The sequence below is a fragment of the Denticeps clupeoides genome, chromosome 6, assembly GCF_900700375.1.
Source record: "Denticeps clupeoides chromosome 6, fDenClu1.1, whole genome shotgun sequence".
NCBI classification, from domain to species: Eukaryota; Metazoa; Chordata; class Actinopteri; order Clupeiformes; family Denticipitidae; genus Denticeps; species Denticeps clupeoides.
In genome coordinates, this window is record NC_041712.1 from 4,039,040 (window position 1) to 4,053,821 (window position 14,782).

Consider the following 14,782-nt stretch of genomic DNA (forward strand, 5'->3'; position numbering starts at 1 on the left):
GCAGATTTGTACTGAAACATTAATATGTACACCAGTCATTTTCAGAACAGAAAATGCACCATTCATTTACATGTTCACCTTAAAGTTTATATATTTAAAAAAAATAACTATTGAGGCCACTCGTTTCTCCAGACATGGTGTGCTGAAAATGACAGTAAACACAGGGGACTGGAGTTCTTTTTATGAAAATGTACAAAACTACGAATCGTGTGTTCAATTAAATCATAAGAAACTCAATATAATTTTAATTTCAAACTCTGGCTTGGGCACACAGGGGCAACAACCGAAGCAACATTTCTTTCCTCTCGGTGTGAAGTGGCGTGAACTAGCAGCGTGTAAAGCGCCACGTTAGTCCCCATGCGGCTCCGGGGGCGCAGGCGCACCTCCACACCGACTCCGCTCGCCGCGAACAAAGCCCGGGGCCCGCGGAGCTACTCGCGGCCCGTTTTAACCCCGCGGAATCGTTCGCCTTCTTATTATGCGCGCACAACAACAACGCGGACACTGAAGCGCGCGAACCTTCGACCGGAAAACGATGGCGACCGCCGACGACTCGCGTTATTACAGCGGTGAGGACGGCCATGCTAACGTGCTAACGCGCTAAGTAAAGTAGTTCGCGCCACTCGGGCTGCTGTGCGCCGACGGACGGATTTTTTGTGAGGATGTGTCGTGTGTCGTCGACGTAACTGCGGGCGTCATTAATTTCTTTAGAAAATTCTAAAGAAATTTCTCCTGGGTCTCGGTCTGACAGACGACTAGCCAGCTATGTTGCCACCTTCTGTGCGTACATCAGTAAAGCCGCCGCGCTGGGCTGTTTTTGGAAGCGTGTGTGTATTTTTCTGTCGGTAAATTGTTGTATTTGTACGGTGTTTATGTTGAGAGCTCTTTTTTAGCGTGCGGAGCGCAGTTTGAGTCTGGCCAGCGATACAACTTTCGAGCTTTGAGCTCAGGCCGTGTTCGAAGTTGCTTATCGTCTGTTGTGCTGTAAGAAACTTCGCGTGGAACTTCGAGTTTTCGTCTGAGCTCCTGCGGAAGGTGCAACGACCGCTTCATATTTTCGTCTCTTGTCTTTCCCACCAGAACATGACGACCGAGTCGCTCCTAAACATCGGAATCGTAAAGGACGGGGCCCTTTCCGGTACTGCGACCAGGGCTCTCGGCCGAAGCAGGGCGCCGGAGGCGGGGGAAACCGAGGCAGGCCTCAGGATACCGACGGTGACATCAACATGATGGATGAGCATCCCCAGGAGGGAGGCTCACAACGCCGCTTGTAAGTTGTACAGTTTTAAACAGGCCTGGGTGTACACCATTCCTGGCTGCCGTCGATTAAACTTTTCTAATATCAAAAGTTGGTTTCAAAATTTTGCCACAAATCTGATTCCATAGATATATTATACTATCGATTTACTATAAAACGGGTTAAATGCAAATATTGCAATTTTGGAATAATTAGCTTGCTCTCTGCTATGAGACATCTTGCCATACGGCCATTTTTACATGAGTGCACCATAATGTCATTTATCATCTGTAGACTTAACAAGTTAAGCTTTGTAGAACGTTTGAATTGTTTGTGACACTTGTTAGTATGGGTTACTGTTGTGTTTTTATGGGTTAACAGGGTAATGATGCACATATGACAGTTTGGTGATGTTTGCGATCCTAACCTCTCGTGTCATGCACATTGTTTCAGTACCCCCTATGGAAGGCCAAATGGGCGGGGCAACAGAAGAGGTGGTGGAGGGGGTGGAGCAGGTGGAGGTTTCAGAGGTCTAGGTGGAAAAGATGGAGGTGGTCGAGGAGGAGGAGGAGGAGGTGGTGGCGGTGGCAACCGCAAAAACTGGTTCAAAATCACTGTGAGTATACTCTCATTTTTACTTTTCTAAAGTTACAATTAGTTTTAAAGACTAAAAAATACAAGTATTTCTAAAGGTGCTATTGAAATGAATTATTAAATGAAAAGAAATGAACCATATAGGTCCATATGTTAGTTATGTGTAATTAAATGGAATGACACAGGGGGAAAGTATGGAACACATGAAGAAGCGAAGGAGCAAAAATGCATGGAAAGCCATGACATTAAAGTTAGCTGGTGTCTGAACAAGGTGTCATTCAACAAACTAAACTTGCTGTTGTGAAACATACTGATGTCATTGGTTACAGAGGACATCTTGGTGCTGGTATGTAGCCTAGTGGGTAACACACACTCGCCTATGAACCAGAAGACCCAGGTTCAAATCCCATTTACTACCATTGTGACACTTAACTCTAAATTGCTCCAGGGGGACTTTCCCTGTAACTACTGATTGTAAGTTGCTCTGGATTAGGCCGTCTGATAAATGCTGTAAATGTAAAGGACATTTTCACCAAGTGTCAACAGCCAGGAGATCCCTGCAAGATTTCAGACAGATTTCAGAAGAGTTTTCCAAGAACCACTACTTCAGAAAAAAAAACTGGAATTAGCAGGTATACTTGTTCTAAAAAAATTAAGTCATTTAAGGATGGAGCCACTGGAGGTAAAACTGTCGCAATTATTGTCACTCCTCAGTCATAGCAAGATCTTGTCACTCATGTCGTGTTATCGTCTTAATTCATTGTGATGTTTTGCGATGTATGAGCGAGAGTGTGTGGAGGTAGGAACATCATGGAATGGAGCATACGGCATCCTGCTTGCAACTACAGGGATGGTTTAGGACTAAACAAGGTTGGGTGGTCCCATAAGACAATGGTCTCAAACAAAACTGAGTGTCCCAAACACTCAGCTGGTTACAGAGACAGAAAATAAAGCTCCTTGAATGGCCCAGCCAATCACCTATCCTGGATCCCAGAGAAGAAGGGGCCGAAACCACACCTGACCAATGCATGTGTCAAGTTTCTCCGTACAGGAGGCATCTTGAAGCTGTTATCACTAAATCAAAGGCTTTTTACAGGCTATCAAATACATTTCATTAAGCATGTTCAATACTCTGTCATTCCATTTTATTAGACATCGTTGGGTTGTTACCAACATCTGGTTAGAATTTCATGTCAGTAGCACCTAGAATATTTTGCATAGTTATTCAAACTGTATTACACATTATTTAAACTTATGCATGTATTGTATATGTGTTATACCACTGCTTCTCTGAGAGTTTGAATGTAAAATTGCATTTGCATGTATTATACCTGATTTATTATCAGGTTCCTCATGGGAAGAAATATGACAAGGAATGGCTTCTGACAGCTTTGCGGGGTCTGTGCTCCATACCTTTCCACCCAGTTCATGTAAGTTCATCTTCAAATTCAGGACCTTATTCAGAGCTAATTCAGTTATTGTTGTTGACAATTTGCTTTTGTAAAAAGCTGGATAAACAAAACTTTTTCAAATGGTGAATATCTATTGCAGTCAAATTTTCTCTGCCTAACAGCAAGCTTTTCTCCTTTTCTTCTCCTATTGCAGTACCATGTGGATGGTAACAGAGCAATGTTTTACGTTGAAGATGCCACTACTGCAAACTCCCTGTTAAAAGTTTCTCGGAAAATCACGGATAAGGATGGATACAAGGTACATTGTTGCTGTTTGGCACTGATGAGCTATCAGGCTTTAAAATCATTCCTAAAGTTCACTGTCGTATTCTGCACCAGGTAACCGTTATAATGAACTCCTGCCCACCCCCCTCCTTCATAAACACAGAGCTAAGGCCTGAGGATTTGGAAAACCTCAAGGTGAGTTTACCATTTAAGATAGAATACACTAAACCAGTGGTTCCCAACTGGGGGGATGGAGATGCAATGGAAGTAGCAAGTAGCAACATCATGTGGCACAAACATTGAACCAGCCCCGGCCATGCATCCCCCCACACGCTAGGAATGTGCCATACCACTGATTTCTTTTTCAATCCCATACCAAATAAAGTTCAGGTTGGTTTTGCTGATACTGATACTTTATACAGAAAATTGCATGTCAAGTGTATGTCCCGCCCTGCTGTGGGATTTTCCAGGGGGTCGGGGGTTCGTGACCAGGACACTGGGCAGGCAGGGGGGGCCTTCAGGAAATAAAATGTTGTGAACCACTGCACTTAACAAGTGCTAGTTTATGCAATGTAAGACTGAGACTCTGTAGATAAAAATGTTGGATTTATTTTTGGTCCTCAGTTGTAGCAAGGTCACGCCTTGCAATGTCTTATAATAGCTTCATTTAGTGTGATAAATTTCCATAAACAACTGCAACAAAACTCAGTTTGTGTCGGTTTGTAGCATAAATGCCTTAATTTACCCTTTTTTATGTTTAGCAATGTATGAGCAAGCGTTTTGATGGTTCTCAGCAAGCCCTAGATCTGAACAACATCAGGATAGACCCTGGTAAGCCCTGCTTTTTATCCAAACTGATTTCTCATGAGTAATGTCTGTCTGTTTTGCCTCAAATTGCATGATGTTCATTGATGTCCTCCGATGTACATACATTAAACAGCTTTTTGGAGAATATGTTTGTAAAATTGCCAATTCTTGAGTTATTCATCTATTTATTTATTATTTGCCCTCTCTTCCTCTGCCCCACAGATCTGGTTTCTCTGAATATTGAAGTAGCATTAAACAGAAAAAACTCCATGCAGGCTGTTATAAAGATCATCGAAGAAAACATTCCAGAGGTACTGTGTGTTAAAACATCATTTACATTCAAGGGTGTTCTGATATGTGGCTGTTTTTTACATTTGTTTTCTTTTTGTATTCTTTGATAGCTGGTCTGCTTGAATCTGAGCAACAACAGACTGTATAGGCTTGATGACCTCGGAGAGATTGTCAACAAAACGCCAAACCTGAAGATTCTGAATCTCTCCCAGAATGAGGTGGGGGTTAATGGAGAAGCGACGAAGCTTCTTAATACCAGCGTCAGCCTCTTCTCACACATCTGCCCTCTGTGTTGAGCAGATTAAAACAGAGAGGGAGCTGGATAGGCTGAAGGGCTTGAGCCTCACAGAGCTGTGGTTGTCCGGTAACCCCCTGTGTAACCACTTCAAGGACCAGACCGCGTACATCAGGTCAGTCTGAGTCAAGCTGCTGTGTTGAGGCTGCGATGTGTGTGAGAGCTGGGGAGGGAGTATGTGTGTCTGCCCGTACCGTTTGTCCCATAATACTTTAACCCACTACCGTCTCATCAGGTGACAGTTCAGGCACCTGATCGCATCGTGGAAGGGCTTCTTTGAAAGTCACTTCACTTACTGGGTGAAGATCTTGCGTTTCATGAGGTCTTTACAAATCCGACTGTGTTCTAGCAGATGGGTTTGACCTGCTTTTACATCAGTAATAACTCGTTGCAGTAGACCTTAACAGGTATTGGCTTATCGTTACCAAATATTTAGAAATATCAAACGGGTGGTAGCAGCCTAGTGGGTAAGACACTCGCCTATGAACCAGAAGACCTAGGTTTAAATCCCACTTACTACCATTGTGTCCCTGACAAGACACTAAACCCTAAGTTGCTCCAGGCTGTCCCTGTAACTACTGATTGTAAAGGCGTCTGGTAAATGCTGTAAATGTAAATCAAGCAACACTCACCGAATCAGGGAAACCATCGTCATTTGAGACTACTTTGCATTGTTGAACATGTAAGGTTGGTACCATACAAAAGATTGGTGTGGCTACAGGTGAATCATGGCTCATCAGAAACCTTTTGATTGTAGGTCGGTCTCAGATTCTGCTGGCGGGCTTTGCCATCGCACATCCTTTATCCCTTTGCCTTTTCCGCTCTTTCAGTTTCGCGGTTTCACACGTCCCCACTGTTCGAAGTGGTGTTGGCCCTGCTGTTCTCTATTGCAGATACTGCAAAAAACGTAAAAAAAAAACCCATATGTTTGGATTTTGAAAAGATGTTTGAAGAAAATGAAATGCAGACAAACTGAGAAGCTGGCACTGGGAGTGTGCCAGATGGGCACTTTTCTTTGGAATTCTGTGTAAGGCGGCAGTGGATGCCTTTTGCCAGAAGCCTGTAGGACTGCTGGCACCTTCTCCCCTCTGTCCTCCGCCTTGATTGGTCCTTAAAAAAAGAGACCCTGTTTGCTCTTGCCAGTAAGGTAGGCTGGTTAGTCAATGACGGGTAAGATCCCACCTTCAATCATTGGGACAACCTAAGGCAGGCACAGCCGCAGCACTGGCATGTTCATTACCACTTATTAACACCCCTACGTCCAAAACGCGAAGAAGCCGAGAAGAACACTGAAGAGGAGTGGCGGCGTGGATGCTGAGTGAATGTTTGATTTCGGGGCAGAGGTGGAGAGGGAAACGGGCAGCTAATTTCCAAAGCAGAGAGACAACCGTGTCCTCCAGGACCTGTCCACCGGGAGAGGTTGGTCTCTGTCTCGTCCTTTAATTAACCAATAGAGAGTAACGAATGCTCTCCAGACATCTCCCTCTTGTCTGTCAACTGAAGTGTCTGGTGCCAAGGGCACAAATTGAAGTTGATCAGTTCTGCTGCCATTTTCAGAATTTTTTATTTTACAGTGTTTAAAAAAATAAACATATCCCCGATGTTTTAAATGGGATCTCCGTAAAATTATAAACTACGATCCCTTTCCTCAACTTAATGACTTTGGAAAGGGACAAAATCTATTTTACTATCATTTTCTTTTCATTTTTTATTGCAGTCATCTGTTGTAGAGCACTGGGTTCAACTCCACTGCCCTCTGTGCCCACATCTCCACTCCATGTAACATTTCCACGTTCCGTTCCAAGTGGCCTGCTCTGCTTCACTAACATACGTGGCTTTCCTTAATGAGCCCTGTTTGGCTGCTGTTCCTCAGTGAATACTGCCTGGTTTCTTTTTTTTGTCCCTTGCTGGGTTCTTTTCCCTCCTCGGAGCCAGTTCGTTTTGAGCACCAGGGACCACCCTGTTCTGTTTTGACTGCATTCAAGTGTCACTTTCTTTTTTGTTCTTTTAACACCGATCCAAATCACTGCTGCGCCACATTAACTGTAGCTTTACATATCTCCATTTACGTGGTTGTTTGCATGCCACACTGTTTCCTTCCATTTGTGAGTCCTCCTAAAATTCCCCGGTTAAAAAATCTCCTTTCGCGTCACCTCCGTTACGATATAAAGAGGTTAAAACATGTCCGCAAGCGCGTGTGTCTGAATGAAGAGTGGCTCGTGCCCCTTCCCCCTGCGCCCATGCGTCTGAAAATTACTGAATGTCTTTTGCTGGTGGGGGCTCTCGCGACCAGCCACCACCCCTCACAAACCCAACTCCTTCCCCACCCCTCTGAGACTGCGTGTGTCAGTGTGTTGCGGCATGTAGGGACGGTGGTGAGTATCGCCAACTGGTAAGTACCATGCTAGTTTCATAAGAATGAGCCATGTAAGATAAATAAAAACCTGTTCTCCAGCATGTCATGAAGCGTCACCACCACCAAAAAAAACAAACATAAAAGCGCTGCTGTTATTTTGGGGAGTGAGTGTCATTAAGAAGTTATGATTGACAGATCCATTGAAATAATGTCTCGGAAGAAATGTCCAGAAGGGTTGCGTAAAAGGTCTGTATTTTGTGTGTGTGTGTGTGTGTGTGTTGTGACTGCGTTGTTGTAAGGCTGATTCTTGGCTCTTTCGTATTCAGTCCTCAGTAACTGCCTCTCCTCCCTCCCTCCCTCTATGATTTTCTTCTTCTGTGTTGGACAGTGCTGTTCGGGAGAGATTCCCCAAACTGCAGAAGCTGGTGAGTGTGTTTTCCGCTGCCTGGCACTGGAAAAATGGAGTGTCGTGCGTCTGATAGCATCTTCTCTTCCCCTCTCCCCTCTCCGTTTCAGGACGGTCAGGTGTTCAGTGTCATTGGGTTTGACATTGAGGTTTCGCCACAGCCCCTCCCCCCCTGCAAGGTAAAGTAGTGCATTTCTGAAATGTAGGGATTGTTACAAGACTCCAGACTCTTACATCTCTTCCCTGATAAGCTTGGTCATATATTTTCAGCAGCCATTGTCATGAATTTATCCATTTTGTTGGTGTGTGGTTCGATGCAGCAATATACCAATTTTTCAGTGCAAAAGCTGAATATCCTGTTTTGTTTTTGGTGTGTCTTAGTAGCCGTAGTTAATTAATAGATGTAATCAATGCTGTAGATTTCGTTATAGACATGTCGCTATCCTTAGTCACCAGTGGAATTATTACAATATATTAGCATATTGCTGTATCATGATATTTTATTCATACAGTATGTCTTACCTCTTTATTACTGAATATCTCACAACAGACCAGCTACTTCCCCACTGACGAAATCAAGAATCTGATCCTGTGTTTCCTACAGCAGTACGTGTCTACACGCCTTCCACCATGCAGCAGCACCCTTTTTTGAATGGCACTGGCTGATTATGACCTTCCCTCTGTCCTCCACGTCAGGTACTACAGCGTGTACGATTCAGCCGACAGGCAGCCCCTGCTGGACGCCTACCACGACGGGGCGGCCTTCTCGCTCAGCATACCCTTCTCCATGCAGCACCCATCCAAGTACGGCTTACCCGATCATCTGCCCTCTCTCACGCTTTCCTTTTCATTTTGTCAGGTGCAGTAGCTGCTCTTATGTCTAATGTGGATTTCCTGTTTTTAAGGTGTAGCTTAGGAGAATATCAGAAGGACAGTCGCAACATTAAAAGGCTCAAGGACTCCAGTAAGTCTCCTGCACGGTTTTGTTAATCCTGCATATGTTTCCGTACATACCTTTATTGCATGGGGCACTCTCATGTCTTTGCTCTGCAGCTACCCGATTCCGTTTACTGAAGCACACTCGTCTGAACGTGGTGGCTTTTCTAAACGAGCTGCCAAAAACGCAACACGATGTCGCCTCCTTCAACGTTGATGTCAACACCTTCACTGTGAGTCCTCCGTTCAGAAACGGATAAAACCAAACCTGCAAATATGCATAATGAAGTGTGATTAACATTTGTACCATTGATTAAACAGAATACACTACTGTCATTCACGGTCAGTGGGGTGTTCAAAGAAGGTAAGTGGTTTATTTTTCATTTTGCTTTTGCAATAAGAACTGGGAACTGATCCTTTTATTCCGGCTTTGTTTCTTTAGTGGATGGGAAATCTCGAGACTCCTTCAGAGCTTTCTCTCGAGTTTTCATTTCTGTACCAGCTGGAAATTCAAGGTAAAAAAGAAAAAGTCGATTCTGATACCAGTAGACCCAAAAACGGTCATAATATTTTTTTGTTTCTTTTTTTTGTAGTTTATGTATAATCAATGATGAGATGTTTATAAGAAATGCTACAACGGAGGAGATCCGCCGAGCATTTGTGGCTCCTGCTCCAACTCCCTCCAGCAGTCCAGTGCCCACGCTGTCTGCAACGCAACAAGAGATGCTCAACACATTCTCTTCAAAATCAGGAATGAATATCGAGTGGTCGCAGAAGTGAGTTGCATTAACTGTGGTTTTTTTTTTTTTTTACTTATCCATCCTCTAAAGAAAATAGTCAAATTGTCGTTTATTGCGCCAGGTGCCTCCAAGATAATGACTGGGACTTCGATAGAGCTGCTCAGATCTTCACTGAACTCAAGGTACAGATACACATTTCATGTTGCATAAACATCAAATAGGACCTGTTCTTCTTCTTCTTCTTGTTCCTCTGTGTAATTGTGTGGCTTTCATTTTACAGGCTCAAGGAAAAATCCCAGATGTCGCGTTCATGAAGTGAAGACTTCAACAAAAATCCTTTTACATCGTCTGTGAATAAACCTTTGAAGCTGCAATTATGAGTTCCTTATGAAGCTACACGATAATGTATCTTTTTGTTGTTTCATATTCTGTTTTAATAGGCCTATTTGTGTAAATAAATGTGGAGAGAGATGTCTCTGAAAGAAAAAATCTGATTTATTGCTTTCAATATTTATTCCCCCCCACACCAACAAATAGTTGAAATATCTGCAGCTGACAGCAGTAATTGTGCGTTTCATATTTGACCTCAAGCCAGTGAAAGTGCTGCAGGTCTCAGCACTGGCTCAGAGTGTAAACTCTTTGGGACAGTCTATACCAGTGTTTCCCAAACCTGGTCCTGAAGGAACATCTGCCAAGTCCACGGTCCACATCCCACAAGATCACTTTATGTAGATCTATTATTAATATAAAGTGCTGATAACACACAAAATACAGATCCCATGATGCACTGCACACTTTGCTGACAAACTGGGCACCCTACGCACTGGTCCTGTATAGATTCAGCTGCAGTATAACATGTTTGGCAAGGCAACTGAAGCAATGCATTGTGGGATCTGTAATTTGTGTGTTATCAGCACTTTATGTCGCCGAACCATGATAGTCCTGGCATATGCGCTCACTCCAACCCCACCTTAATTCGTCTAAGGTGTTTATTAATTGCCTAATAATGAGTATGGCAGGTTGGGAAGCCACGTGGGTTAAACTGAACTTATTGACAGATGTTCCTCCAGGACCAGGCTTTGGGAAACATTGGTCTATACCAATAGTTCTCTGCTTCAGGCCTGGCCAGGGCTCAGAAGTGCCATTTGAAACCATTCAGAAGTTCAGGATCTAGTTCTCCACGAGCCATTGTTAAGTAGTAGAGGTAAAAGCCATTAAAGTGGTGCTCACATGAGTGAGTAAATGTCTAAAACATCGCTGATTACATACTGCCAGTAGCAAACACAATACTGGCTGCCACACTAAAGACAGGGAGAAATGTGACTTGACAGCTACAATGCAGGTGGAAAAGAGATGGAAAGTGTCCACCCATTGTATTATTATAGAACTCAGTGGACCTAAGCAAGGTCTGACAGAACGTTGGATGCCAGGCTACAGGTGAGGCCAGTTCCATCTGGCTCCACGCTGAGCTTCTTCACAACTCCATCTTCAATCAGCATAGCATACCTGCAAATCAGGAACAATTTCTAGTGTTATGTAAGCCAAATAGGTGGATGAATTCCACTACCATACAGAGTCTTACAGAGTAGAATGGTGGACCACCTTGTGAAGTGGAACTTGTGGCTGGTGCATCTCACCTTTTGGATCTTTTGTTTCCAAGGACCTGCACAATCTGGTCATTGTCCAGCAGCAGATCCACAGCCTGGACACGGTATCAGATAAATAAATTAAAATTGTGACCATTCCAAACAAAATGTTGAGGTAAACTGTAGTTCATAAAATAATGATGCTACACCTTGGTGAATGCTCCTGTGGGATCAGCTAGCATTCGCACCTGTTACCCAGGGAGGGAAATAAAACGATTAAACATTTGTGAACAACCACATTCCTAATAAGTATGGTTTTATAACATGTTCACAGTCAAAACTAGCAGTTAACCCTGATCAGGTCCAGCCCAAAACAAATTTGAAGACTGTAGGTGGCGTCCCCTTGCATCCAAGGGGCAGGGGCAAGGACATGTTTCATTACCAGCACAGCAGCACCAAAGCACAGCCAGAATGCTGCTTTTTATGCCATTTTATTATGAATTTAGTATGAATACGCGTGTAGGAAGGGAGGAGGGAGAAGCGGGAGGGCAGCACTGTGGTTATGTGTCATTATTATTATTACTATTACTATATAATAGACTTGTTAAGCAGGTAAATTCATGTGAGCTTGTTCTTTTCATATTAAGACTCATTAATACCAACTTAAGAATACTGGAATTCCTCCGTTTGTGGCGCACTGAGCATTTGCCTATATTGCCTCTGCCACGGGCCGGCCCGGACCCCGACCTTGCTCATTTCTGCCTGCATGCCCAGAATGGCACTGCGTGTTCCTTCATTCTGAGCCGAAACTGCTGCCCACCTTCCCCTCGGTTCCATGCTCTTTACCCCAAGCTGCCATGACGAAGGCATCGTTCACAGAGACACAGGCCACTTCCTGTACCCCTTTGCTCCTCAGCTCCGAAGCCTGCTCCACAAATCCAGGAAGATGCGTCTGTGTTGTGGATGACAAAAGACTTTTAACAAAACTTCTGTCCAATAACGATGTCACAAATGAAAATAAAAAGTAAATACTGTTCACACCGACTTTCCTTTTTTTGGTGCAGAGGGTGTAACCGAGTAGTGCAAACAAGTACCTTAGAGCACCCAGGAGTGAAGGCTCCAGGCACAGCGAACAGCACACCTTTCTTCCCTTTAAAAAGCTGATCCATGGACACTTTATTCCCAGGTTCACCTTCCTGGACGTCCACGGATGGAAGACTCTCTCCGACCTTAACAAAGAAAGGACGTTCAGACCATCTGTAACATTATACTTACACCTGAATTATTCATTCACATGTTTATACCAAAGTTATATGTACAACTAGTGACGATTCTAAATCAACATGCTTCTAATAAGGATTCACTGTACCTTTACCTTTATTATAACCATGGAATAAGTGGCAAAATTTTAATCTACGTTGATCAGCTGGTCAGTTGCTGTGGCTTTGGCCTTAAGTAAAAAAATTGCCATTTTCTCATGATATTTCCATTTGAATGGATTTTGACAAACTCAAGTTTGTTACATCCTTTGTTATGACTTTGCTACATCTTCATATTTAGCCAATTGTCCTTCGTGTTATGGATTTATTAAATTGTAAGCAATGAATCAACATGATTTTATCAATGTAATCTATTTTCTTGTACGATAATGAGACGTACGTGATCCTTTGTGACATTATTGTGAATTATTGTTATATTTGCATTAAGTATTCGTCATTTCAGCCTTTCTTCTGCGCATGCGTCGTTCAGGCGGTGCGGTAATTGTTGTGTAAGAGGACACAGAACAGAAAGTTATACATTTTGTGTCCCCTCAAAATGAACGTTTCCGTGTAAACTATGTAAAATTAAGTGTCACATAAAAATAAACGAATAAACATAATTAAAAATTCACACAGCACGGATGAAAGTCATGGGTGTAACAACAGTTACAGAATTCATGACGACATTTTAGATGCTACAGTATTTAAAAAGCTCGACCGGCCTTGTGTAAAACTGGTTTAATCGCCTCGCCTCGAAAGCGCTCGGTCGCTTGGGTCAGATCCGCGGGAAAGAGGACGGCACGGCGCGGACGGAGCTGCCCGCTGGCCGCGGCAGGGTTACCTTGATGGGCATGCTGGCGGCGAGCGCGGTGTGCAGAGCTCGGGCGGGAGCTCGGAGAATGGCCGCGGCGGAAATCATCGTACGGGGCCACCGACGTTCGGGGGAACCAACAGATCGGACAGGATTGGCGCGGCCGCCGTGTCTCTTTAAATAGTTTTAATCACATGATTTGCCCGGAGTTAGCGCAGAGTCTCGAATGCTGTCATATACACACAGAAATAAAACAAACCAGACAACAGGGATTTTGCCACATATTCTAGAGCAATCAGAAAATGAACACGTTATCTACGTTGCCACTGAGAGGTTAAAGGTTTGAAGAAAACTGCGCGCTAGGTTCGTGCTGATTGGTCAGTTTCCAGTGCGCTGTCACCAGTGGTGTACTGATTTGCATATCTTACTAAAGTGCTGAGTTTCGGCTGTGAAGTGATTGGCCAGTTTTCCCGTGCGCTGTCACCAGCCGTGTACTGATTTGCACATCTTACTAAAGCGCTGAGATTCGGCTGTGAAGTGATTGGCCAGTTTTCCAGCGCGCTGTCACCAGCCGTGTACTGATTTGCATATCTTACTAAAGCGCTGAGATTCGGCTGTGAAGTGATTGGCCAGGTTTCCAGCGCGCTGTCACCAGCCGTGTACTGACTTGCATATCTTACTAAAGCGCTGAGATTCGGCTGTGAAGTGATTGGCCAGGTTTCCAGCGCGCTGTCACCAGCCGTGTACTGACTTGCATATCTTACTAAAGCGCTGAGATTCGGCTGTGAAGTGATTGGCCAGTTTTCCCGTGCGCTGTCACCAGCCGTGTACTGATTTGCACATCTTACTAAAGCGCTGAGTTTCGGCTGTGAAGTGATTGGCCAGATTTCCAGCACGCTGTCACCAGCCGTGTACTGATTTGCATATCTTACTAAAGCGCTGAGTTTCGGCTGTGAAGTGATTGGCCAGATTTCCAGCACGCTGTCACCAGCCGTGTACTGATTTGCATACCTTACTAAAGCGCTGAGATTTTGTCGTTTTCTGATTGATCGGTTGGTCTAAAGTGCTGAGATTTTATTGTGAGCTGGTTAAAATTTTGTATATTTTTTCCATCTCAAGAAGTTACTTTTCAAAAGATCCTTTTCCCTTTCGATTTTAATTAACCTAGTAATATTGGTCTGGTTGATAGAAACACAGTTTCATAAAAAGATTGAGGAACATATTCGTAAGAGCTATTTGAGGGAAAAATGCCTCTCACCACTTTTAAATGAAACCTTTCTATAAATGTTGAGGCCTCTTCTTGCAGCTTCACTTCATTAAAATGAGCTACATTAGAGTGCTGAAAACACAGGATAATGAGCGAAGGGCATATTTCATGCACATCTACTGAGGCTCATTTTCTAAAGCAGATGAAGAATAAACTGAGACTGAACATCGTCTGGCTGGATGAATCCATCGGGTGAAAATGAACCTGATACGGAGGTTTTTACGCCAGTTCAGATACTGGCCTTCGGTGAGCGGAGGTTTCTGGGCGAGACACAGATTATTTAAGCGGAGAACTGGAACAATCCCAGAAATCCACCACAGCCTCACGGTTGCGGGATTCACCTGTTGGGTTATAAGCAAAAAAAATATGGGGACAAGACGAAAGGCTGGGGGAAAAAAGACAAGACAGACAAGATTGGGACAAAACTACATATGAGACCACATGATATGATGGTGCGTGTTAATTTATTACAAAAAACACAAAAACACCAAACAGTGTTGTAAAGTACCTTTAGTTTCCTG

At 43.7% G+C, this 14,782-nt stretch overlaps 2 protein-coding genes across 2 annotated transcripts; one reads left to right on the forward strand and one right to left on the reverse strand.

Moving 5' to 3' along the window:
• Positions 1-320: 320 nt before the first annotated feature.
• nxf1b (nuclear RNA export factor 1b) lies at positions 321-9,827 on the forward strand. Its single transcript, XM_028983747.1, has 21 exons — positions 321-569; positions 1,081-1,270; positions 1,691-1,853; positions 3,178-3,261; positions 3,437-3,541; positions 3,622-3,702; positions 4,269-4,338; positions 4,537-4,625; positions 4,716-4,823; positions 4,906-5,015; positions 7,645-7,681; positions 7,773-7,841; positions 8,213-8,268; positions 8,359-8,466; positions 8,568-8,626; positions 8,716-8,831; positions 8,920-8,962; positions 9,041-9,113; positions 9,192-9,374; positions 9,460-9,520; positions 9,619-9,827. The coding sequence occupies exons 1-21, from the start codon at positions 536-538 to the stop codon at positions 9,655-9,657; spliced, it is 1,878 nt and encodes a 625-aa protein (XP_028839580.1). The 5' UTR covers positions 321-535; the 3' UTR covers positions 9,658-9,827.
• On the reverse strand, positions 9,814-13,327 carry prdx5 (peroxiredoxin 5). Its single transcript, XM_028983748.1, has 6 exons — positions 13,025-13,327; positions 12,019-12,153; positions 11,745-11,876; positions 11,134-11,172; positions 10,976-11,040; positions 9,814-10,844 (listed from the first exon to the last, which is right to left on the reverse strand). Exons 1-6 carry the CDS (start codon positions 13,100-13,102, stop codon positions 10,736-10,738), a joined length of 558 nt encoding a protein of 185 aa, XP_028839581.1. The 5' UTR covers positions 13,103-13,327; the 3' UTR covers positions 9,814-10,735.
• Between the last annotated feature and the right edge of the window lie 1,455 nt (positions 13,328-14,782).

Excerpts from the sequence above, each read along its gene's own strand:
- prdx5 (XM_028983748.1), bottom strand. The coding sequence starts at position 13,102 with ATGATTTCCGCCGCGGCCATTCTCCGAGCTCCCGCCCGAGCTCTGCAC. Across the intron at positions 12,154-13,024 it reads CCGCCAGCATGCCCATCAAG|GTCGGAGAGAGTCTTCCATC; the intron begins GTAACCCTGCCG and ends TTCTTTGTTAAG. Across the intron at positions 11,041-11,133 it reads CCACAGGAGCATTCACCAAG|GCTGTGGATCTGCTGCTGGA; the intron begins GTGTAGCATCAT and ends TACCGTGTCCAG.
- nxf1b (XM_028983747.1), top strand. The coding sequence starts at position 536 with ATGGCGACCGCCGACGACTCGCGTTATTACAGCG. Across the intron at positions 570-1,080 it reads CGACTCGCGTTATTACAGCG|AACATGACGACCGAGTCGCT; the intron begins GTGAGGACGGCC and ends CTTTCCCACCAG. Across the intron at positions 1,854-3,177 it reads AAAACTGGTTCAAAATCACT|GTTCCTCATGGGAAGAAATA; the intron begins GTGAGTATACTC and ends ATTTATTATCAG.